The 24,770-nt window shown below is 41.9% G+C and overlaps 1 protein-coding gene across 5 annotated transcripts in view; it reads right to left on the bottom strand.

The window, feature by feature from the left end:
* Positions 1-24,770, bottom strand: part of rptor (regulatory associated protein of MTOR, complex 1) — a 197,297-nt gene that overhangs the window by 27,378 nt on the left and 145,149 nt on the right. For all 5 annotated transcript variants that reach the window (XM_084342522.1, XM_084342524.1, XM_084342523.1 and 2 more), the window contains exons 19-26: positions 24,367-24,487; positions 23,465-23,605; positions 21,168-21,323; positions 14,033-14,151; positions 9,208-9,311; positions 7,323-7,500; positions 7,040-7,150; positions 498-603 (exon numbers count right to left, since the gene is read on the bottom strand). In XM_084342522.1, the coding sequence (XP_084198648.1) occupies positions 498-603; positions 7,040-7,150; positions 7,323-7,500; positions 9,208-9,311; positions 14,033-14,151; positions 21,168-21,323; positions 23,465-23,605; positions 24,367-24,487 (1,036 nt within the window). The remainder of the gene's footprint in view (positions 1-497; positions 604-7,039; positions 7,151-7,322; positions 7,501-9,207; positions 9,312-14,032; positions 14,152-21,167; positions 21,324-23,464; positions 23,606-24,366; positions 24,488-24,770) is intronic.

The following is a 24,770-nucleotide window of genomic DNA, read 5'->3' as shown; positions in this document are numbered from 1 at the left end:
TATTTTCTAATACTTGGCTGATTCCATGATCTCTGAGATGTATACTCTCTGTGTTAATCCCTTTGTTAATGTGCTGCATAAATAAACTTCCCTCGCCTTTTATAAGATATGAGACTGGTCATATCACATAATACCAAAGTGATTAAAACCTGGGATGACATTTTGATAATTTATTTAATTTAATTTCCAGCAATATCTGTGCAAATGAGTTCTGCATTAAAAGTGCAGTCTAGATTTCCTTCTACCTGTAATTAAGTACGACAGCTCTTCCTGCCAGACAGAGCTGGTAAATATAAATAGCTTTGCGTTCATAAGAATTGCAGTTTGGATGATGATGGTGATGAATATCTGCCTAAATATTGTCAATTGGTAGCTTTACCATATTCCTTTAACCATATGGCATTCCAAAAATAACCTCACACGAGCTGCAATGTACATACAATGGGAATACATCTGTGTGTGTGTGTGTGTGTGTGTGGTGTGTGTGTGTGACTAACCTCTCTGTGTGATGCCTCGGCTCTGCCTTCTCACACGAGTGTTTCTCAGGAACCTCCACTGCCGCTCCATCCTCACCTGACTCTCCAGGTCATGCTCCTCTGGGATCTGAAAGAGTTAAATAAACAGACACAGAGCGAGAGATTGACCTGGTCAGTCCATTTAGAACAGTTCTAGGGAACAGCATATGGTTTCATGGCCTCTAATTGACCAGAGGCAGATTAAAGGAAGCCAAGACACACATGAGATGAAGCTACACAGGTAGTTCAAAGATACTGCATAGCAAATATGGCAGATGCCCAGATGCTCTAGATTGTACTCTTCTCCTCATTTTCATGTCATTTAGACCCTCTTCTGCCCTTACAGAACCCTCAACCTTCACTCTCAATCTCTCTTTGTTCATTACTGGAAGAGCCAGAACTATTCTTTGGATAATGACTGTTAATCATTGGGGGTCTCTAACAGGTCCTCTCAAAAATCCAGTGAATGTCTGTGTGAATTCTTGGAGTGAGGCGTGAGAACAGGGTGTGATCAGGAATCGTTTCACTTCTGTGGGATATGAGAAATTAAAGAAAATATAAAAAAATCGACATCAAACATGACAGCAGATCCAAAGTACCTGCGTGGCAAACATTTAGTGACGTGCAGATTTGAGAACTCAGGGTTTGTTTTGAATTTAGTCTGCCGTGTTTCTCTCAGAAATACAGGCCACTGAACATTAAAGAGGTCTTGAGCGCCCTGAGTTTTCTTAGAACAGATGATGTTTACATTTAGCGTTTCTCACCAAAACACATTCTGTGTATCCTTGAGACCCAAGAAATGTAGTGGGAGCATTTCCAATCTCATTAAATATTTGTAAAGCCAGTTTTGTGAACATTTTGAACCTGCATCCATGTTTACATTGAGCTAGCAGCCGCCTGCTCCCCTGCATTATTTTGGTGGGTTGCTGTGTTTCTCGACGTGTTATAGCCACCAACTGTTGATAAGTGGAGAGGCTTGAAACCAGCAGTGATGTGTATTGTGTCTAAATGTGCATCCTAATGAGACTTGCACCACAGAACCACAGGGGGTCAGAAACCCCCACAGCATACCTTCAAAGGAGTGTTGAGACAGTGCTTCCATCTTTTTATTCCTGATTTTTTCCATCCTGTAAGTACTTCACACAAACAAGAGATCTTTCTACTTCTACACAGTGTCTATAGCTGCGGTTGTCATATACGCTCAGTCACAAAGTCATTTTGCCCGGCTGTTGTTTGCCAAGGTGTAGTTCCAGCGAGTAGCTCCTGCTGAAAGTATTCATTCATCATGTTTGTGTTTGCATACAACAAATGAGATGCTGGTAATTAGGTGTTGCTAGGCGTTTTTTCACACATTGGACAAAGCCATGTTTCAATAGCTCTCTCCCTCTGCTCCTGGTCTCTATCCCTGTGTCCACATAGCTTTTATTTCTTTTTTCAAGTGTTTCTAATGAGGAGCGAACGTCTGCGGTCGCATGCTGCCACCCAGAAAAAAGCGGCAGCGCTCAGCTTCTTTTTTCGGTTTGCGCCGCCGAGTGCTTCAAGTTGAAAATCTCTCAACTTTTCAGAAAGGCGCTGGTCATGTCACCATCGCTTATTTCCTTTATACTGGCATAGGCGATAGTATTCAATGTACTTTTGTCTCCTATGGATCATGCCATACACCCACATCCTCCTTGCTCTGATGTCCCGACGTCAATTAAAAAGCAAACAGATAGTAAACCACAAAGGGGCAGTGTCGATCATACAGTGGCGGTTATCAAGATGTTGTTGTCATAGAGACAAGACACACGTGAAGTGTTTTTTATCTCGGTGCACAAACGCTTCATCTCAGCACTCCTGAGCCTAAAGCCAGTGCTTTTATGCCCGAAAAGAGAAATCACTCTGTGGACACAGGCCCTAAGCTAGGCTAAGAGCACCCTGACTCTAATTCAATGGTAAAGGACACCCATTATGCTTTTTTATGTTTATTTCCCTCCTTCAGTGTTCTATATAGGTTCTTGTGCATGCAAAAGATCTTGAAAGTTAAAAAAGCAAAAGCCTGCACCAACTCCTCCTTTCTCCCACAGAAAACAATGCTTCTGGACAGGAGCTAAGACAAAGTCTTTGAGACAAAGGGGGAATTTAGTGCTGCAGCACTAGACAGAATGAGAAAACAGATGTAAACCTATTCTAGCAGTAACCCAAATTAAAATTATGAACCTGAAAATGAGCATAATGTCCCCTTTAAACACACTGACACAAAATTGATATTGAACTTCGCATTTCATTCGATAAAAAAGAAAGTATATCTCTCAAAATGTTGAACTATTCCTTTAAGGCTTAGGCCTTGGCTGTGAGGTCACAATATGTTCTCAGACTGCGCCGCTGTGCTCACTGATATTATTAAAGTTTCCACTTCTCTCATCACATTACAGCCTGGGATAGCTTTGCCAGCTATAATGTTAAGTGACGTTCAAGCGATAAACTCGAGGTTCCACTTTCTGCAATCAAATCTGATCACATCTACTGAGCAGAGGGACGCTATGAAAAGTTTAGCTTTATTAAGTCTCATGTAACCAAAATGGCCCCTGCAGATTTTTTGTGCCAGCTTCAAGAGAACAGAATGACTCTCTGTATTTACACAACTTTTTCTCTTAATTATTACTATAATTATGTTTATTTGATAAACAAATAAATAAAACAGAGACAACAACTGTAATAGTGTGTTATTAAATACTGGTTGCCAGTGTGTGTGCTTATTAAGCACATTTTGACAGCGAGGCCTCCTCAATGCTAAACAGCCTGTCACTCACACACACACACACAAACAAACACACCCACACACAGAGCTAGTGTCATGTGACTACACTACTACTGTGTAATCAATATTCCTGTAATGACTTCACTCTGTGCATGTTGCTTTAAGAGAAACACAGCGCTCATTGCGACACCTCTGAGTGGAGCTTGTGAATAAATATGATGCACACAATATGTTTCTGGTTTCTGCCAAGTTTTATCTGTATATCACATACAGTGTCTCTGGGGCTTTATGGTGCCTGACTGAGCCTGAGAGGAGGCAGATTTAGCAGTCAGACTGAGGCTGACCTATTCCCGCAGCTGGGACGGAGTCAAAGTGTGTGTGTGTTTGTGCAGGCGTGTGTGCATGCATGTGTGTGGGCCAAAATAAGAGCCAGCTGATACTGTGGTTCCCAGGGTTGTGGTCCTGTGTCAGCTGCTAATGTAACGTATAATGAGACCCGGAGGTAAAAAATGATGTGTGTGTGTGTGTGTGTGTGTGAGAGAGAGCTCAACATGTCTTGGATGTACATGAAAATCCCCAGTACACTTTACTGCCAAAAGTATTTGGACATCCAAACATTATGCCACCATATTACTGTTGAACATCTCCTTCGTAAACCATAGGTGTTAATGTGCAGCTTCAACAGCGTCCACTCCTCCAAGAATGCTTTCCGCAAGATATACAGTATGAACAAGTTTTTGTTCCCATTCAGCCGAAACAGTATCAGCAAGGTCGGCCACTGATGTTCAGTTCACACCAAAGATGCTGGATGGGGTCGAGGTCAGGAGTTGGCTACAATGTTTGTGTTTGGAGTAATTTCTAAGTATGAGCTAATTTCAAATCGGTGATTTACTAAATCAAGTTGCGCTTTTCAACTTAACAAATGTGTTAGTCAGTACAGACTTCAGTGGGCATTCGTTGCTAGATACAACCCTGATTCCAAAAAAGTTGGGACGCTGGGTAAAATGTAAATAAAAACAGAATGCAGTTATTTGCAAACAAACTTTTTCCCGAGAACATTCTGTTCCAGAGTCCAGGTACTAATATCCTTTATACAACCATGTGTTTGATAGAGTGGTGAACTTCCCCAAATTCTTGCTGGTGAAATCTGAGCCTCTTACTGATACACTGAAATGTGTAGCTGGAATCAAATTCAGAATAAGCCTATATTTACCTGTGTCCCTGTTAATTATTTATGTGTTTATGTGGCATATTCTAATGTGTTACCCAAAAGTATATATATGTGTTTTGGGGGGACTTGTTAACCCCACCCAGCATATAAGATAAAACTACACTGATACTACACCTGTATCTCAACTTCACATCTGTAAAGTGTCCTGACTGTCTTACATGGTCATGACACTATCACGCTGACACAACAGGCAGGCAAAAGGCAGACAGACAAACCTTTGAGTCCCCATGTATTTGTGTGTTGGCTGTTCACACAAACAATGCAGGTCCTCTACAGCTCTGTATTTGAGCTGTATTAACTAAGTCACTCCCACATTGGAGTGATCTAATCACATGTACATGATTTTATTTAACTCCCTCTCGTAGTTAAACCCTGCCCACATATTCCTGTTACAAAATAAAGATGCTCCAACTTCTATTTCGCTGCTAATCCCTTGTTTCCTTGTTCGTAGGCAAGACTTAGTTTGATTCATATATGCATACATTCAAAAATATGTGTATTTCATAGAAATATTCATACTGTTTAGAATTAAAAAGCTAAGTATCGGACTACGCAACAAGAACGATGCCAAGATTGAACTTAAGACCACTAGTGCAGTGGCTTCAGGGCTCTGTGCGGGCCAATCAACTTCTTCCACAGCAAATATTAACCTGGAGCTGAGGACGTCTTATCTTTTTAAAGCCTTTTCTTGGTCCCATGTGAGGAGAGTCTTCAATGCCCTTGCTCCTCACACACCCCTTAAACAGCAAGTGTGGAAACACCTCTCTGAAACATGCACATGCGCACACACACACGTTGCTCTCATGCTGCTGACACACACGTACACGCACAGCTTTGTAATGGAGTTGAGTTTTATGGCAGCACTCAAATTTTTGCCAACACAGCGTTCTGTTTTGTGCTACAGCAAAGCGCCCTCTACTCTGCAGGCTGCTCTTTCACTCACTCTTCAGTCATCCCCTCCAATCATCTCTGTGCTTTTCATCACCTTCGTTGTGACTTCTGGCTCCGTCTTCCTTTCATCTCGATCATCCTGCTGCCATAATCTTCATTCAGTTTTGCTTTGCTTTTCCTCGTCTCCCTCTTTCTCCCATACTCTCCTTCCACACCTTTCTGCCCCTCAGTGTCTTCTCTCCTTTTCGGATATTTTATTTTCATCATTTCTTAGGTTTCATTTCTGCACCCTCTCTCCATCTTATCGCTCCTCTTTTTGCCCCAAATGTCTGTGTTATAAATATTTTATTTAACTAAAATCTACTTTTCTATTCACTGTCTTTCTGTATCAGCCATATTTTTTTCCCAACTTATTTGCATTCCTCACTCTCAAAACTTTCTATTTTCTTCACCATTTGACCATTTGCCTGACTCTTTTCAAAAACAGTTCCCTCCCTTTTGTTTAACCAAATGTGCTGACACAATTTGTTTTCCCTCTTCTTTTCTGGAGTATGGACTGTTTAGAGTATTTGAAGAGACAGAAGCTTGATTTAATATTACAAAACTCAGCAGCTACTGTGCACGGTAAAAAGAACTTCTTTTAATCTTAAATTTCACTCAGGAGGATGTTAACTTACGGAGCTCAGAGAGCTCAATTATTCAGCAAAGCCATCTTGGACAAGCAGCAGGTACTTTCTCTCACATTGTGATGGGTCCCTACCCTGCTGTTTTCCATAGGAGTTTTATAAAGCAGATTCTGTAACACAGAGTTCATGTCCTCAGACGGCTCCGTCGCTCCTGAAGCCATGAATTGTAAAATGCATGACAAAAGTGCACCTATGACACCGCTTCACATAAATATTCATGTGAAATCGGAAAATTACCTGTCATATCACTACCTCCTAGTTGCTTAGCAACCACTTTAAGCTGCTTTTCCAAGTACTATTTTGCTTGGTGGAGGAATAATACAAAAAAATTATAATTTAAAATGATTTTTAAATGATTGATAGTAAAAAAATGGATTTGCTCTTTTTCTTTTTTAATTCAATAATGTTTCACCTGCATTTCATCAATGAACTGACTTGGACATGTGGCTTTAATCTTAAGCACAACCTTCTTGCCTATGACTGAATACAAACCCGCCCCAAAACACCATAATGCACATATAAAGGATTTGACTCACTGGCAGGGCAGAGTTGAAGCCTGAAGGCATTTACACACAGGGTCAAAGCATCAATGCTTTTTTTTTTAAACTGTTTTTCTTCAAGGACATTCAGCTGAGATGAACTGAGTGAATGTGACCTCTCTCTACCTGTCAGTGAAGACAGTGCTGCAGAGCAACTCTGGTGGCCCTCTTGGAGTTCAGAAAGCTGGGGCTGTTATTCTACCAGTCCGTGTTCAGCTTGTATTGCTTAGTATCAATTTATTGTGATAATATACCTGTGCAGCAAATTTACATACTGGAACATACAACTGCAAATTCATGGTGCTGCCATTCCGAATAGTTTTCACAAGTATGGAGCATTTGCGTGACGTTTATATGACACGCCTATGTTGTGTAATTGCCTCAAGACAGTACAATGGGAGAATGGATGGTAAACGGCAGCGAGACGGTGACATTACCTTCATGACAGGCTGAGCAAAATACTTGGCGCTCCAATCACAAAGGCCTGTCTGAAGGGCGGCACTGATGTAGTTCCTGTGACCACCTGGCTCGTCACCATCCTCACCTGCCTGGACACACAAAAATTCAAAAAGTGAGCCGAGACAAAAAAAACAAACAGAAAATATGCCACTTTAGTTCGAGCAAATTTCAAGTTAAAAACGTTGCAGCTGGTGATTACTATTTATTTTACCCACACAATGACTTAAAACCAAAGACTCATGCAGCAGGGTGTTCCTCTACCTGCTCAGGTCCCTTGTCAAACATCTTGCGAGTGCGGGGGAACTGGTGGGAGTGGGGGGCCTGTCCTCCCAATGTAGGGGTGTAAGGAGGCCGTGTGGACGTCTGTTCTCTGGCGGGGGGTTTGGGCACCTCGTTGGTCAGACTGGAGCTGCTGGTGCTCGGCATGGGAGGAGAGCCACTGAAGGAACAGAGAGATTAACATGAGGACAGGAGACAAAGTGGCACAACTTAGGCTGTATCAGCTCGGTCTCTTCATTACCTTAGTCTCTACAGCGGTGTTCTTCAATTCACCTGTTCCTGCTGGCCCTCTGCCTTGCATGTTTTAGATGTCCCCCTGCCCCAACACACCTGATTCAAATGATCAGCCCGTCATCAAGTTCTGCTGAAGCCTGATAATGATCCATTCATGTGAATCAGGTGTGTTGAGGAACGGAAAATCTAAAACATGCAGGACAGGGGGTCGCGAGGACCAGGATTGAAGAACACTACTCTACAGAAACGGCTAAAAAACAAGACTATAACTGGGATCATGTATTTCGTTACAGAGGTGGTTTGGTCTCAGGGTGTATTTTTAGCAGCACAGACGGTACTTAACAATCATAAAATTATTTTTGATGATAAAGGCTGCGCGACTCTGTAGAGTTTATAGGCTACAATATAGTATGAAATTGAGTATTTATAGTATGTAGTTCAAAGAATATTATAGATCTATAGACACAACTGACAGAAGAGTGGGACAAAGAGAAAAAGTTGCCTTCTGCTACTTCAGCACCATGGACAGTGCAATTGATTCACCAGTCGACAGCGCTGGGGACAGGACAGAACACGATTTTATTGTGGCTCGTGATAAAAACACTAAGTTGATTGTGGTGGATTTCCATTATCGGGATAATCATGAATATCCTCCCAAGCGACTTGAAAAAGCTGTCTAGTTCGATATCTTATAGTGCTGAATTCCTCATTTATTTTGAATTGTCATAAGGATGAGCCTCTAATTTTCCAGTCATTCCAAAATCCTAAGCTTGTCACCATGACTGGAGACTAAGCTCGCCCATTGTATGCCCACAGAGGTAAAGTTAAATAGGATGTGTGACAATGGAGATGAGGTGCCCACCTGCAGAACCTCCCCGATTGAAGGTGTCTGTCCTGCAGGTCAAACCCTCCATAATGCTCCGCCAATTTTTGTGACCACTATTGATCTTTGTACGCCAAACAGTTTGTTTTTCACAGTAAAAGATGTTCACTCATAAAAGATGTGTGCCGTATCTGTGATTAATGAAACATATGTGATCAGGTAAAGATATTTCCGTTTGTTTTTTCGTGCCATTTTAAAAGTTTTAGGATGATTGTCTGGATAATATTGTGGATTGCAATCATTTGGCCGGGATATTTGTTGTCCCATGCACACACAGCACAACAACTGATATTTCAGAGCCGTGGTCGGCAGTGAGATAATTACGTGATTATTTTTGTTACTCTAATTTTGTATTAGTCTTTTATTTCTTGTTTATCATTTGTTCTTGTTCAGGCAAAATCCACATTATAGAATAGTTCATGAAAAATGTGATGTATTCTCACTGTGTGCGGCCTCACATTTTGGTGCCAGCCTTGAGTTACATACCAACCATTTGTCATAGCTCTCTTGAAAATGAGATTATCTATTATAAAGAGGTTTATTCTGCGAACAACTCTGTTTTTTCTAAGAAGTGAACATTCATAAACTGAAGGTCCCTGCCACTGCCTGGCTCATTAAATGAAAATGTGTCTCTGTCTTGGTACAAAGAAGGCTGAGTGCGCTGTATGCAGGCGACATATGTTTCGGGCTTTGCTGTAAGGGGTTTTCTATATATCTGGATGTCCATGTGTGTGAGAGGGCTTCCCTTACCCAGCCTGGTGGATGTGCGTGCCCTTGCTGGTGGGGCTGGCTGGGGCTGACTGGGTGAGAGATCCAGAGTCCAGGATCCTCTGAGGCCGAGCGTTCATTGTTGCCTGGCGACAAAGAAACTGGGGGTTAAATCTCAGTTTGCTTAATGAAGTAATCACACTGGAAATGTGAAAATAGGGGGAAAAAGATAGAGGAGAGAGCCAGGGATTGAGATGTTCCAGACACACACCTGAGAAGAGATCAAGATCAGAAGAAACACCTAAAACCTGGAAGCGCTTCTCAAAGTTTGCCTAAATTTGCAGAACTTTATCTCATTAAGCGGAGCAGGTAATATAACCTCTTCATTGTGAGTCGTCTAATGGCTGCTCACGAGGGAGGAGTAAACTTAATAAAGACAATGGAGGCAAAACATCACTGATGAATAGCAGAGTTGTTGTTTACTCAAGCCAGGTGGGGAGAAAAATCTCTGCAGCATAAATCTAGTTAACACAGGCAAACACATTTTACTACCCAGCATTGCCTTTGATCTGATTTCTATGCTAATTACAAAATTGCGGCAAGTATTTTTCAGTGTGTGTGTCTAAAAGGCTGGGAGAAAAGTTTTCAATGCAAAGTTTACACATATACAATCTACTGCAATTGTGATGGGGAAGACATCAGTTACCAGGGTTAGCTGTTAGCGCTTCATTAAGAGGCAATTGGAAGTGAAACACAGGGGCAGTAAAACCAGCTGAAAGGGTTATTATGGAAATAGCTCGGTCACTAATCCAAGTACCTTTTCCACTCAAGCACAACAGGATATATAAGATGAGGAGGACATAGAAAAAGAAAACCAGCTGAAAGACTCAGGGAAATGCTGATTTTCGACAATTTCGACTGTTTATAAAGATGATGGGTAGCAGCTTGTGTATGTGAAGGCAGCAGTGCAGGGCAGACACCACGCAGTGGAACGAGACGTACATAATGGCAAAACTGAGCTCAACACTGCAGCATTAATCCTTCTGGAGCTCATTTGAGAGTTCGGAAGAGGTTGCGACAAAGTGAAGCTGTACACAAGTACAAGCTCAAACAAAAGGCTCTTTAAAAAAAAAGCAACAGGTAGGATGAGTGGATATCAAGCCTGTTCTGCACTTAACAGTCAGAGTGCATGCATTATCAACCTAGTATTCTGTCCAAGTGTTGCAAGTCACCAACAACTATATATTTTTTACCCTTCAAGGGTAATTTAACACATTCATGTGTGTGTACAGATCTTGGGGAGTACTGCAACTTAGCCCCTGAGTAAGATCACTGGAGGGAATATATCAGATTCCATGCAGCTTCCTCTGGAGCCACAAAAGGCTTTAAAGTAGTTTTTCACATTTGCAGTAGTACTCCCCAAGACCTGTACACTTCAGTGTGTACAATTGGTGGGTACCCTTTAAAGAAACATAACATACTAGATACCTTTTACCAGATGCTTGTATGAATGTGAAATTGCAAGCTCATCAGTGACTTGATTATACAACATGTTCATGGATTATTCATCAGCATTTGCTGACTATCAACATGTGGTAAACAAACATCACGCTAACGCGGGAGGCCACCACCCTGATCTGCTGACAAGCTCTCCAGAAAATGAGATGTACAAAACTCAACCATTAGCAGGAAATGGGGGCGATTGGTTCTACCAGCTGCTTCGCTCCACGCTGGGAAACAGCTTGCTCTCCTGTTTCAACCCGCTTCCCTTCACTTCCTCTGTCATTAATTGGCTGAAAAATTAGTCAAGTTAGTACACAAGTTGTACACAGACCACACTATTAGCAAGGGCTCTGGTAGGATACAGGTGTAAAAGCTGATGAACGCTCAAAAAACCCTCTGAATGTTCCTGTTTAATTATTGAGGGTGCTTACGAGATGTTCTGCTGATGGAGAACAGGCCAAATGCTGCCTTGATGTATGATGTATGATGTATGGTGATGACATGGAGGTGGTAAAGGTGAGAGGAGATCAGTCAAGGCAGAGATGGTGAACTGATGAAGGGAAGATGTTGGTGGTGGAGTCCAGTGAGAGAGAAGAGATATCTGCCGCGTCAGGCGAGGGAAGTCATAATGTTCTCTCTTGGCTATGACCACTAATTTGATTTAAATTCAACTGAGTGGGAAGTAGAGCCTTCCCAAAGTCCACCCAAACATTGAAGGACTTTGTATGATTCTTCTCAGTTCTTTCAATTATAAAGTGTGAATAGAATCACAGGATTTAACAAAAACACAATGACTTCCACCAAAGTGTAAAGCCACAGTTACGTCACTCATTGTTTTTTGCTGATTATGGCCATTTTGGTTTGTTAGAGCCAGAAGTGACAATATTTGGAGGAGCTGTGGGGGATACACTGATTAGATCCAACATAGAACCCATGAACATGTTGTGGTAGCAACTTGTCATCACAAGGTAGCCACGCCCTAAAGCATACGCTGCTTTATTGTGTATTTTATTTCATCATTTACAGAACATCATGCTGTGCTGAAGAAGCTTGAAACTAGTGATTAAGTGCATGAACTCATTGGGAAACTGAGGTTAACTGAGGTAATAACTGAAGTGAAATGTGGGGTTAATTTTCTCAAAGCTTAAATACAATCTGACTTCGCTTTGAAATCAGCAGAGTCGCCCCCGCCTGGCCATTAGAAAGAAAGCAGATTTAAGGCACTTTGGCACCGTCTTTACTTTCAGACCGGAAAGCTCTGTCAACAATTTACAGTCGATGCTTCCAGCCCAGCATCATGCAGCATGAGGGAGCTATTAAAAACATTTAATGCTTTCATCATCTGAGAAGCAAAATACATTTTAATTAGCTGCTGACCTTGTTCACTTCGTTACAAATCAATAACATTTGACATTTAAAATCCTAATTAGAAGAGCTGGATTCACAGTTAGGCTAATGTTAACAATTGGGTTGAAAGTTGTCTGATTAAGCTGTCTCCGATGGGCTCTGGGGAAGACAAAAATGAATGTGGGCTCCCTCTAAGATAACTCATTAACTTTAGAAAGTAAGGTATTTAAAGGTGTTTAGATTGTTGTGCCTTTATAAATGTCAAACTGTTCTTCGTGATTTCTTTTTGGGTGAACAGGCAACGTGGTTGGAGCTTAAATCCTTCATCACTGTCATGTCAAATTGAGACATGTTCAAATCAAGTTATCAAGTTCATAGATATCATTTCAAGTCAAGTCCCAACTTAGTCGATAATAAATAAATAAAAGTCAACTGAATCAAATTCAGCACAAGTCTGAATTTTATTGAAACTAATTCCAGTCAATCGAGACTCAAGTGCAAGTCAAATCAATCAAGTACAGTTTTAATCAAATCTCAAGTCAACTGAGACAAGTCTGAGTCAGGTATAAAGTTCAATCGAATTTCTAAACTCAAACTTAATCAAGTCAAGTTTCAGTTTCTTGAAAAAAAGTCAAAGCCAAGTCACAAATCTCTATTTCATGTCATTTGTTTCGGGTCTATGAATGCTCGCCATTATTGATAAAGTATTTGAATATTTATCTTAGCTATGTTATAATAGGTTTTTAGCTGAGGCCATGCTTATTTGAATTGGCAGGCTTACTAAATAAAAACTCAAGCTGTGTGGCCATGGAAGGGTTAACTATCTTAGCCCCTGATCACATAGAAACTCCTCTCTACAGGTGTGACCACTTAACAAACACCTCGTTTTGGGCAAAACAACATGTGCCATGGCATCACAACTGTGCAAGATGCTGTCACGAAACTTCACAGGTTTGTAGTTCAAATCAAAATGAAGGCCAAGTTCGAAGATTGGTGTGGCCCAACCCACGACTACTGAGTACTCATGTATTAAGTGGACGAGCTTCACAGCTGGTGTTATCCCATCTCTAGTATTGCTGATGGATTTGACCAGGTCACAACTTTAAGATTCAAGTCATGTATTGAGGCAGTTAAAGCTCAAGTCCTCAATCTTATCAATCAGTTCTGACTCAAGTCGTGTCTCAAGCCTGAAATCGACAGCTCTTACTGTTAACAGACCCGTAAAATGATGCAGAAGGTCTGGGACAGATGTTGGGATTGAATTGTGCCATTTCTGTTTCAGTCATCTGTCCCAGGATTATAGCATTTCTGAAAATCAGTTTGTTCCCTTAGTTTGGCTGTCAAACTGGTAATATTTCTAAATGTGACACCACAGTTTGCTCAGTTGACTTCAGGTCAGCAGGTACACATAAACTAAGACTACAGAAGCACGTTGTGGTGCCACACAGACAGTGCATTATCAGCTCGAAGGGAAGCCTATTGCATTATATTGTAAATCAAGTCCTGTTGTTTTTTATTGCAGCCCTGTAGGGAGTCTCATGGCAGTGATGCAGCTCTTCTGAAGGTAAATGAGGGGACAATTGGTGTTGGTGGTAGGACAAACACAAGACATTTTGCCTCAGGGTTGGGATGGGAGGTGGACTACAGTGGTTATTATAGCTCCTTAAGTTACGGCTGCCTCTTTGCTCTGCACTGCTCTGCCAAGCCTGGGGGAGTCATTGGCCCTTAATTGCATTTGCACAAAAGTAATGGCCTTTTGGAGGAAGAAAATGCCAGTGGGAGGATGGGGTGTGTGCTCCAACTAGTCCTTTTTTTACCGCATAACCATGTGGTGAAATAGAACTGATATACAGACACAGAGACAAAAAGGAAATTTTTTGACACTCAAAGATACTCATCTCTAAATTACTTCACAATAGAGCACACCCTGATAAATTGTGTGCAACAATAATTCCTGAGCTCCTCCTTGAACATTTGAACATGGCATCTCCAGAAAGGTCGAAGGTCCAAAACATACCTTGTATGCAATGCTGTTGAGGACCTTCATGGCCAGATCCGACACTTCAGGGAAAGGGTCAGCAGCGAGATGTAGCAGCACCCTCCAGATCTGAGTGTAAACACTGTTGAAGGACACACCTGCAAAAGACAATTCAATTCAATTCAAAAAACTTTATTTGTCCCCGGGGGCAATTGAAGGCATGTGGAGTAGTTGTACACAGACACAAACAAGTCAGCACGTTAGTTACAGACACTAAACAAGTCAGATAGAATAAAATAGACTAAATAAACAGTAAAAACAATAAGCTATTCACAGTATTTACATGAGGTGCAAAGCAGACGCACAAAGCAAATTACATGGCTGATGAATACACATACCACACATCCTCTGCCACATACATCTTACTCTGGTGTAACTCTCATTACTCCTCATCCGAGTTCATTAACACAGCAGGGCTAACCAGCTAAGTGGCAATACACAATTCATGTCATTAGCGTCACGCTACCCGCACCGGTCATTTTCCTCTGCAGCAGTTGTTGGATGTTGAGGTGGCAGAGGGAGAATGACCTCCAGTGTCAGGTAATGTACATCATTAATCCACACACACACACACACACACACACACACACACACACACACACACACACACACACACACACACACACACACACACACACACACACACACACACACACACACACACACACACACACACACACACACACACACACACACACACAGCTGTCCTCATCCACTGAAGCTTCATTATTGTCATCTGTCGCTATTATCATAAATACAAATGAGCAAAGTCTCTCTACCATCAGGTGGTTTTGTTCACCTGTCTCTATTTGTATCTTTTGTCTTTAAAGTGGAAAGTGTCACTCTTCTGTTTATTTATCATTCTTTGAACTTGAAATATAAAGACAGGGTTCTATAGGATGTCTTTTATTATTATAAAGCAGGTCAAGGTGCTTTATATACTGAATACAGTATACTGTGAGAGTATCGAATGCTCAATCCACAGAAATGCAAACAGCCCATATTCAGACACTGTGCCTTTCAAACGAGCTGTCAGGTCTGCACGTTTGGCTAAAACACGGCAGCGCTAATGTGAAAACACAGTGGTTGGCGCCCACTCAGGCCTGTGAGAGCTGACCAATCAGAGTGACTGGGCTTTTTGGGATGGGTGCCTTAAAGAGACAGGCTCTAAAGTGGAGCATTCAGACAGAGGGTGAATAGAGGTGATAGCAGACACCCAAGACAAAAGTAGGAAGCTGACATGGAGCGTGATATGAGACAGTCTCCTCCACTCTGCCTGCTTGTTTGCCATCTACCTCTGCTGTCATTCTCTTGAGAGTTGCCTCCTGACATCACTTTGTTTCAGGCATCAACCTGCCATTCATGCATCTTTTGGTGAAAGCAACCTCATTATTTTACGCACACTCTCCTTTTTTTTTATGCTCTTCGCTTTTACTTGCTCTAGCACGTACACTGAGCCTCCATCTCTGCTGCTTTGTCCCTCTTAATGTCCCTTTGTCTTTTATCTTCTATCTGCTGTATCTCTCTTCTCATTTGGTTTTAGCAACAGGGATGCTGAGCACTAAAAGCCTCCAACGGTTGCTGTTTATTTTCCCACCACTTTTCTATTTCTTCCCATCTTTCCTTCTCCTCCTCAGATCTTTGCAGCCATGTAGGTGGTTGACCTGTGAGGATGACCGCTCATATTTCTTTCCTGCTTCCCTTTCCCTTTCCTCACTCTTCCATGAGGCACACGGGCCAAACTCCTTAGGGTGCTGTGGAAAAGTGGGACTGTATGAAGTATGGACCCTCTCATAGCTTAGTTCCATCTCCAGAGAGTTCCAAGACGGTTCAATGGTCACACTTTAAAGTTAGGAGACCAAGGGGGGATGATACAAGAAAGGAGAGGAAGCTGGGGGTGCAGCTGGGGGAGATAGAAGGATACAATACATAACGAGGAGGAATGTGGAAAAAGTAAGGAGCATACGAGAAGGAGTAAAAGAGCAGAGAAAAAGGGAAGAGGGAAGACGGAAGGATAAGCTATTTCAGTGTGCTGTGAGATATGGCAGAGATGAGCCAGAGAGATGGAAAAAGAAGACAGAGTTGGGGGGAAAAACAGGAAACCAAGAGAAGAATGAAGAGGAAAGAGATGAAAAGACAGAGAGGGCAAGTGTGACTCAGGAAGAGAAAGTGGGTGAGGGAGTCGAAGAGGTGATTACGGTGTAGCCTGAGGGCCAGGATATGATTAGCGGCGAATAGCCAGCGTGCCACGGTACCTGCTGCAGTAAACAGCCAGTTGATTAATGTGAAATATGGTTCCTCTCCCATTTAACCGCTGCACTACATTACGGCTGCACACAAATTACCACTGCACCGGCTCGACATAGTCCTCATGAGAGAAGGTGACGGCTGACATTACTCAGCGCCTGAACGCTGCACCACTGACTTGTCCTGACTTGACACTTGTCATTTGAAGACTTGTGTAGACTGCAATGGATCTACAGTAGTAAAGATGTTAATTATTGGCTAAATGAACCACTGCGTCACTACTTAATGGTCTGCTCAATTCTGGCAGATGACATAAAATACTTTAACACTGCATAGTGATTTTTGGAGCTGTAAATGACTGAGGCATAAAAAATGCAACAGAACATTTGGAAGCAAAGAAGAAACTCAGCAGCGTAAGCAGCACCAAATCATGTGTTTGAAGCTCTTTAAATAGGAGAGTGCCCTCAAACACACTGACACAGGTAGGAGGGAAGCTAAACCCCCTAATGTGACAAAATATAAATGTCAACGCAGAAACAGAAAACGTTAGGCTCAGCAATTCAGTCATTTAATGGCTGCATTTATGTAGTGCTTTCATCCTGATCACACTGGTGGCAGACATTCATGATTGCCTGAGGATGAAACCCCTGACCTTTGATCCAACTCTGCAATGAGGTTGATATTTTTGGATATTTTGGCTCAGCTTGGTGCGGGGTAGGGATGCTGCTGGGGGCCGGGGAGAATCGATGGGGCGCGTGTCCTCGTGTTCCAAAGTGCATGAAGGCACGATCAAGTATTCTGGCTTTGGTGATCCGCGGGACTTTGATCTATCGCCATTTGTTGGTCAAAACGTTCACATGTACAGTGAAATATCTCAACATCAAGAAGATGATTTGGCGAAAAATGTGGTCCCAACACTTCAGAGGGTGAATCCAAAAGATTTTGGTCATCCTTTAACTTTTTATGTAGCGCCATCATCAGGTCAAAGTTTTAAGATGTCCACTATTTACTCCAGTACTGGTTTTTATACAAATGCCCACAGCATGGAAGATGGCGATCTTGTCAGAGCTAGGAAAAGAGCTCCTTTGTTTTTATTTGGCTGACCAACACAAAAAAGGCACAAAATTGAAAATGTGTGCAACCGTTAGATGAAAGAGCAGAGCACACGTTGGTTCAAGAGGAGAGACACATGTACATGTGGCACGCTTGTAATGGGTCCACATGGAGACAGGTGAACATGGGCAGAAAACAAAATGTATGTGACATGGACGCTCACAGCCCCGTGGATGCAACCGAGCATAAATTGGGTTTATGATGGTACATGGTAAACATTACACATGTTAACACTGTCACTGTGAGCTTGTTCGCATGACAATAACTACCACACTAATCACTTCACTTTACAATTTTACATATATTTCATTACAGTTTCTAGAGATCAGAAACAATCGTTGAACCTAAACATTTATTCATCCTCCAATTTGCTTTTCTTTTCCAATCCAGCTTTAGAGAGATGCTGGGGTGGCTTTAACAATGAAATAGTAGAATTTCTACATATTATAGTAAGAGGGCAAAGACAAAGAGAGAAAAGAATGGATGTTTAAAATGTAAATCAATAAATCACTACTGGAACTCTGCCCCAACTCCCACACAGCGCTGCTATCGTGCTTGTTTCCTGCAGGCCAGCGTCCAGCAGCTGCTGCATTTAGCATTAAATTGCTGTTAAATACAGACCGTTTTACCCATCTTTTGTTTGTTTGCAGTGTTAAAACATAGATGTAATGAAACTCAGAACGTGTGCAGCTTTATACCAAAAGGAGAAAGTTAAGTTAATGCATTTTTCAGGTGAGATGAAAAACAAAAGCCCACAGGACTTCTGAAAACAACTTCAAATCAAACAAAAGATTGATGCAAAATGCAAGTGAAGTCTCAGCTGAGTCAGATAACTGAATGTTAGTGACAACAGAAACAGAATTCATCAGAATTCATCTACACTCAATTGTGTGTCAGCTTTTTCTTTACGCTTCTGAATATTACGTCCCAACATCCATTCATCTGCTCAGCCTGTTTAAACATGCAGCACACCGCGAGGTGGGAGTTATAAACAGGCATGCTGGGAGGCCGGGACTCTTTTCAGCTGTGGCGGGGGCACAGCTTAGTGGGCGAGGGGCCAATATGTCTTTTAACCTGTTTGCCTCACACCAAAATTAAGGGCCCACAAGCAGCTTGAAAAGGGCTTAACCCTACTTTAAATGCTAAATATGTCAGATGAAAGGGTGATGAGAGCACCGCTCATTTCCAAGCTTTGGTGTCCAGTGGTACCTGTGCCCTAAAACTGAAATCTGACTACAGCAGCAGGTTTGGGTTCGATTAAGTCTGGATTAGTTGATAAAACCCAGATGAGAAGATGGACTGATATATCTTTCCATTGAGGAAAAAAAGCAGAGAAAATAGCCAATCACCTTTAGTGTTAAAATATTCTTTGTCTACTCTGTTTGTAAGACTGAAAAATGTTCATGTGAGGTGTGTACAAGGGTATGAGCATGACTCTATCCAGATTTACACAGCACATTGTGTTTAAATTGAATTTAAGAGCAGAGGAAATTGAGCTGTTTCCTCGGAGGACCAATATGAAGCCGAGCCGAGCTTGACTGAGTCCGGTGCACTTAAAATAAGTTGGCATTCATTTAAGGAACAAATCAAACAAAACACGCTAAAAAAGGAAATTTCATTAAGGCACCTGAACCTCCTTTCCTGCCAAGTCAAATTCACTGTTCTCCAGAGCACAATTTACTTTTCCTTTTCGATGTTTCCATTTTGACTCATTTTCCTTTGTGCCGTGCAGAAATCACATACTGGGACGTGACAGGGTGGCTCTGAGACTGCAGCGAGGTGTGTAATGTGAAATGAAACAATGAGAGAGGAAGGGGAAGAGAGAGAGAGAGAGAGAGTGAGGGGAATCCCTAGTTTCACTTTCCCTCTCCTCAGGGGCGGGTGGGGGGGGTTAATGGTTTTCCTGCTCGCACACAAACTTGCTGTCAGGACGCATGGTGGAGCCCGCCAATCAACTGAGAGCAGGGGTAAGTGAGCTGGTTCCCGTTGTGCATGTACCATTAAAAGCACTTTACTGGCCTCAGGTGACTCACAGGTTCTACTCTGCTGTCCTTTACACATCTGCAAACCTTTTTTTTTTTACACTTATTCTATTCTTAGACTGGGAGCTTTCCTCTCTGTCATGTCCCTCGTTTGAGGGGTTTTTCCCTCTCTGGAGATGGCCTGAGGTCTTCCTCTCCTGGTCATTTATTTGCCACTGTTTTTCTCAAAAGCTCAGACCTGGGAGAGTTTGATCACAGGATAGCAGTCTCTGTGTGCTGAACCATGCAACACCATCCCAGCTGCTGTCTGCAGCCTTTTGTAATGAATCAACAGGCCACTTGAGTGTGTTTTGGCATTTTTAGGATCTTTCCTGACATTGTTTTATAATTTTTGACAAATTACTTAATTTTGTGCTTAAACATAAAAAAAAGAAGAAATAAAAGCTGTAGCTCATCTGGAATGGATCACAGTAGAATATTGGACTTTCATGTCATCCACCAAGCTTGACTTCTGGTGTTATAATAAAGGCTGATTTAGGGTTGAACACAGGCTCTACGCAGAGCCGACACCGTAACCTACACAAGTGGCCTACACTGCAGTGAGCATTTATTCATGTGAGCTGGTGTGTCTGTTGCTGCCAGTAGTGAGCGGATTGCCAGATGACTTTCCCCTTTAAACACACCGACTCACAGCTGTGTCTCTGGACTAGAGAGAGCAGAGCATTACAGTTGCATTTCTGGGAACGTGCCTGTCAAGCTACACCGTTGGTACGGCGTCGATTTAACAATTAACCATATCCCATTCATGGTTTGAGAAAGAATGTTAACAGTGAGAAACTCTGGCTGGAGTGGGGCTTTGGTCATCTCCCTCAGTCATGTTCACAAAGCTGCTGATCAAGAGGTGTCACAGAGCATGATTAATCTGCATTATCTGCAGCCCTAGTTATTTTATTTCAGGTTACACTTCGTCTATCGCTATAACTTCCAGGGAAACATCAAATGACATGTCAGAGAGTGAGGAAGTCGGCAAACATGACTAAACGTTTTTATCAGCAATAGTAGGTGTTTAACAATGAAGACATCAACCTTCTGTGACTCCACGCTACTTCACGACGCCCTTGAACTGTGTCATTTGTTTTATCGAGAGAACCAGAGTGGCAGGAATTACATAATGCGTGAAGAGTCAGAGGATTGCAGGTGATAATACTCTGTGGATTTTATAGAGATGACTGCAATAGTCATTTGATCCATTGTTCATATAAAAGAAAAACAATTACTGGTGGTTTATAAAGTAACAAATATCTTAAGATTATGTAGAGAGTTTAATGAGATTTCTTGTGTGGTTTAAAGAAGCCATTGTGTCGGGGGTCACGCAAAAGACGGATTCAAAAATAATTGTCACAACTGAAGTGACAGAGGCCAAGAAATTGGGACTTTTAGACAATAGCATGGGTCAAATTACAAAAACACTGGATCCTACAATTCCTATAACGCAATGTAATGTTTTTCTTTTGTTAGACGCTCCCTAACTGGTAAATGTCCATGTACTTATGTATTTAATGGCTCCAGTTTTTAACTCAGACTTTCTGTTTAAAAATGTGTTATCTCCAAGCCCTGGCTGAGATAACACAACACAAGACCTCACAAAGCTTCTCCAGAATATTAGACATCACATTTAGAAATTGTGCACGAACAACAACGAATAAGTGTATACTGGGATGAAACACATAGACAGGACCCATAGAGCTGCACTGCCACTGACAAACTGTTACCTATTAGGGAGTTGAGGGAGGAATAGGACGACACCCGTCGCATTTTGTCAATGGTCTCGAAAGAGAGGATGTACTCGTCGTTGTCGGGGCTCCCCAGGGTGCTGCTGGCGCTGCTGCTGGTGCTCAGGTTACCAGGAGAGAAAGCGGCTGGTCCACCTGGATGAAGGAACAGACACATACACACAAGAGCTTTAAACCCAACTAGCAAAAAAATCATGAGCTTCATAGATGTAATAACAGTTGAAGGGCAAAAGGAGGCTCTTATTTTGTTTAGAAAACACTTAAGCTGCTGTAAAACATGCGATAAAAATGTTTATCGTGGTTATTATTGTTGTAAAAAGACAAAAAAACAAAGCCAAATGAACATCCAATAAGGTGTGATGGGTGTAAACAGAAGAAGAAGCCCTTATACTTGAAGACTATATGCCAACTTGCTCATAACTTCATTCCAGCTGTCAGGCTCAGTCATCTCCTGCAGTAGCTCTCCTTATCACCAAACATTACTCTGACTCATTCAAACCCTAACACCCAATGTGTCCTCCAGCTGAAATGTGGAAATGGAGATTTGTTGAGAATGGAAATATGCTCGGCTCTGTGCTTATTGATGATAAACACCGCTGCATATTGGAATAAGCACTGAGAATGTGAATTAGAAATGGTGTCGGCAGTAGGTTACACGCTTCACCAAGTGCCAGTGATTTAGCTCTGCTTATGGCTTATGCATTACTCAGTCTGGCAGTGGTAGACAGAGTTAGCTTTAGCTGTCTGAGCCACACAGCAGTGACACAAACAGGAGGTCAAGAGCTCAGACGTGACAGTAAAGCTTAAATAATAACAGGATTATTTTTGCCATGTTAGGATAAGCTATCACAATTATGCATCTATTTTAGAAGCAAACTCAGAAGTGCAGATCTTTAATTCAATATCTCAATGAGAGACACTTTCCCCATGACATCATCATAAATTGATATATCCTTTCAGTGAGAGTGCAGTTACAGTTGTAGGCTGCTCCTCATAGCTACAACTGTGTTTGGGAAGCAGAGATAATTACAGCATGCTTAAAGCTGCAGCAGTTAGCGGTTACTTTGGTATGCTGCCCGCTATTTGTTGCGAGTATGAATTCAACAGGTGGCCAATTCTTACATACTGCGCCCTTAAAAACAAATTGCTTGGTGTGCGTCCCACAGTGTGAACCCTGCTCCTGCTATAACTTTCTAAACATGTGTCAGCAGTTCAGCACCAAGGACAGCTCCCGTCCCCACTGAGTCAATGAGGCACAAATCTGCAGGGACGTGGTGAAGCAACAAGCCTGAAACCTGTGACCGAAATCAATAACAGGCGCTTGATAAAGCAGAAACCAACGTTGAGTCATTGGAGGAATATTGGGAAGTATTACTTCATAAAGGCCGTGATAGAGAATCTGAACCGAAAACTGTAATTCACCCATGCTCAAATCAGAGCCAGGATAATTTGAACCCTATAATGAAATTGCCCAAATTAGTAATTGAAAAATTCTCAGGAGACATTAGCCAATTAAAAAGGCTTTTGGAGTTTGAGGCAATTGACCAAAACCTTAATTTAAGCAAAGCTGACAAGTTTAACTACTTAAAATCCCTTTTTTATGGGCACTGCTGCTTGACCTCCTTTAATGAGTAGTGCCCTCCAACATTGCCAGAGTGACTTTATGTGGATGAACAACACACATTGAAGTGAATGTTTTGGCAGTGGGCCACTGACAAAGACCTCCACACAAACATTTTTAAGACAGGGATGAAAAGGATGATGAGGACTGACAGTGTACATGTGAGAGCTGGATTTTGAATTTATATCAGCACATCAGCTCATTGCTGGTTGTGATGTCTAATAAGAATTATTGAGTCAGGAGTGGCATGATAGAAAGGAGGGGTGAAGCTGCATTTCCACCCAAAATAACATGTTTAGCACTGCAAGCCCCAGCTGCAAACTTCATATACTTTTGGCAAGTACTTCCCCCCGAGGGCGGACTTTTTGGGGGATAAAATTATATCCTCAGACATTGATTTAGACCCTGTTCCCTGTGGTGGAAATGCAGCTCAAGTCTGAGGACATCAACTGATAAGGAGGAAAAAACCTAATGAAATGTGCTAATGGCTCCCCTTGGATTTATTTCTTTCATTCAGCTGACTCAGTCTTCTTCTTTGTCTTCATTCAATCCTCCTACAGTTTCCTCTAAATTTCTGCTTCATCTTATTTATCTCCCTTCCATCTGCCTCATTTCCTTTCTCGCTTCATTTCTTAGCACTCTTTCTCCCTCCTACCCTCTTCATTGAGGTTGAGGTTCTGCAAGCTCTTGTTCAAGTTGCGGGCAGTGGTGGCAGCTCGGATGTTGGTGTAGGAGTTGACTGATCGCAGGCGTGGGATGGCCGGGCTGTCCCTCACTGGAGTCAGGTTACCGGGCTCTGGACGTAAACACAGGATGACATACATCACAATCATGGGCCGATAAAAATATAGTTGTGTAAAAGACTGGATTCATCCAGTGGATGCATTCTGTTATATACCTGCAAATGTATAACTTTAAAATCAGAAAAAACATGCAGTTACCTTTCTGACAGATTTCTTCTACACTCAAGATATACACCGATAACTACTAATGGGTGATTCAGTAATTAATGCTGGCCTGATTGTTGCATTCTTTATATGATGCAATAAATCACAAAAACACTAAAGTAAAGTCACTTGGAAAAAAAAAAAAAAGATTACTTCTACCATCCAGCCTTACTTTTGGTCTGCGCTTGTGTCCTAAAACCCTGTCAGTTTGCAAACACAAACACTGTCTGAGTTTGTATGTGTCTACAGCTGTGATTCCATACATCATAACTGAAATATACAACTATACAATAAGACATGTATGAGTTTTTGATGTACTGTATCAGTATTTTGTGCATGCTCATTTCCCAATACAGGGGCAAACTCTGTACCTTAATAAGATCCTTAAAGGGATCCCCCAGTATTTCTCTGGTCATGAAACTGTCTGGTGGTGGGAAGAGTGTGACACATCAAAGGCCGTGATTGACAGCCAGTGTGATGAAGATAACAAGGGGGAAAAGGATCGCTTTCTTGTGCCGAGCGGTTAACCTCATTTTTAATTATGTAACCTATCTGCTGCGAATGTTTAAATGTGTGTCTTGAAGCTTTGAAACCCACTGGTCTACAGTACCTGCGGTGTTGGCTGGTGACGGCACTGTGTAGTTCTTCTCTTCCTCTATAAACTGGAGGGCAACTGTACAAAAGTTGCTCTCATACTGGACCACCAGGTGACTCAGTGCTACGACCAGCTCCTGTAAAACACAGAAACATGCTTAACATAATGAACATTCAGTTCCAGTGATTCTGACTTTTTTTGTAAAATTTAAGCCAAGCAGGATTTTTCCAGGTATAATGGTGACAACTAAGTGATAAATCTGTAAAACCTTGTTAATTACCTCTTTAGTGATCTCTTTATTTTTACACCTCACTGCCTTCAGCATTGTTTTTTCTCCCAGAGAACCACTTGATATAACATTCACTTTAGAGGCGAAAAAATATCAAGTTATGTTCCTTCAACAGATCCCCACTAAAACC

The sequence above is a fragment of the Pagrus pagrus genome, assembly GCF_965226575.1.
Source record: "Pagrus pagrus genome assembly, chromosome: 2".
Lineage (NCBI taxonomy): Eukaryota > Metazoa > Chordata > Actinopteri > Spariformes > Sparidae > Pagrus > Pagrus pagrus.
This window is presented reverse-complemented; position numbering and strand designations above follow the sequence as displayed.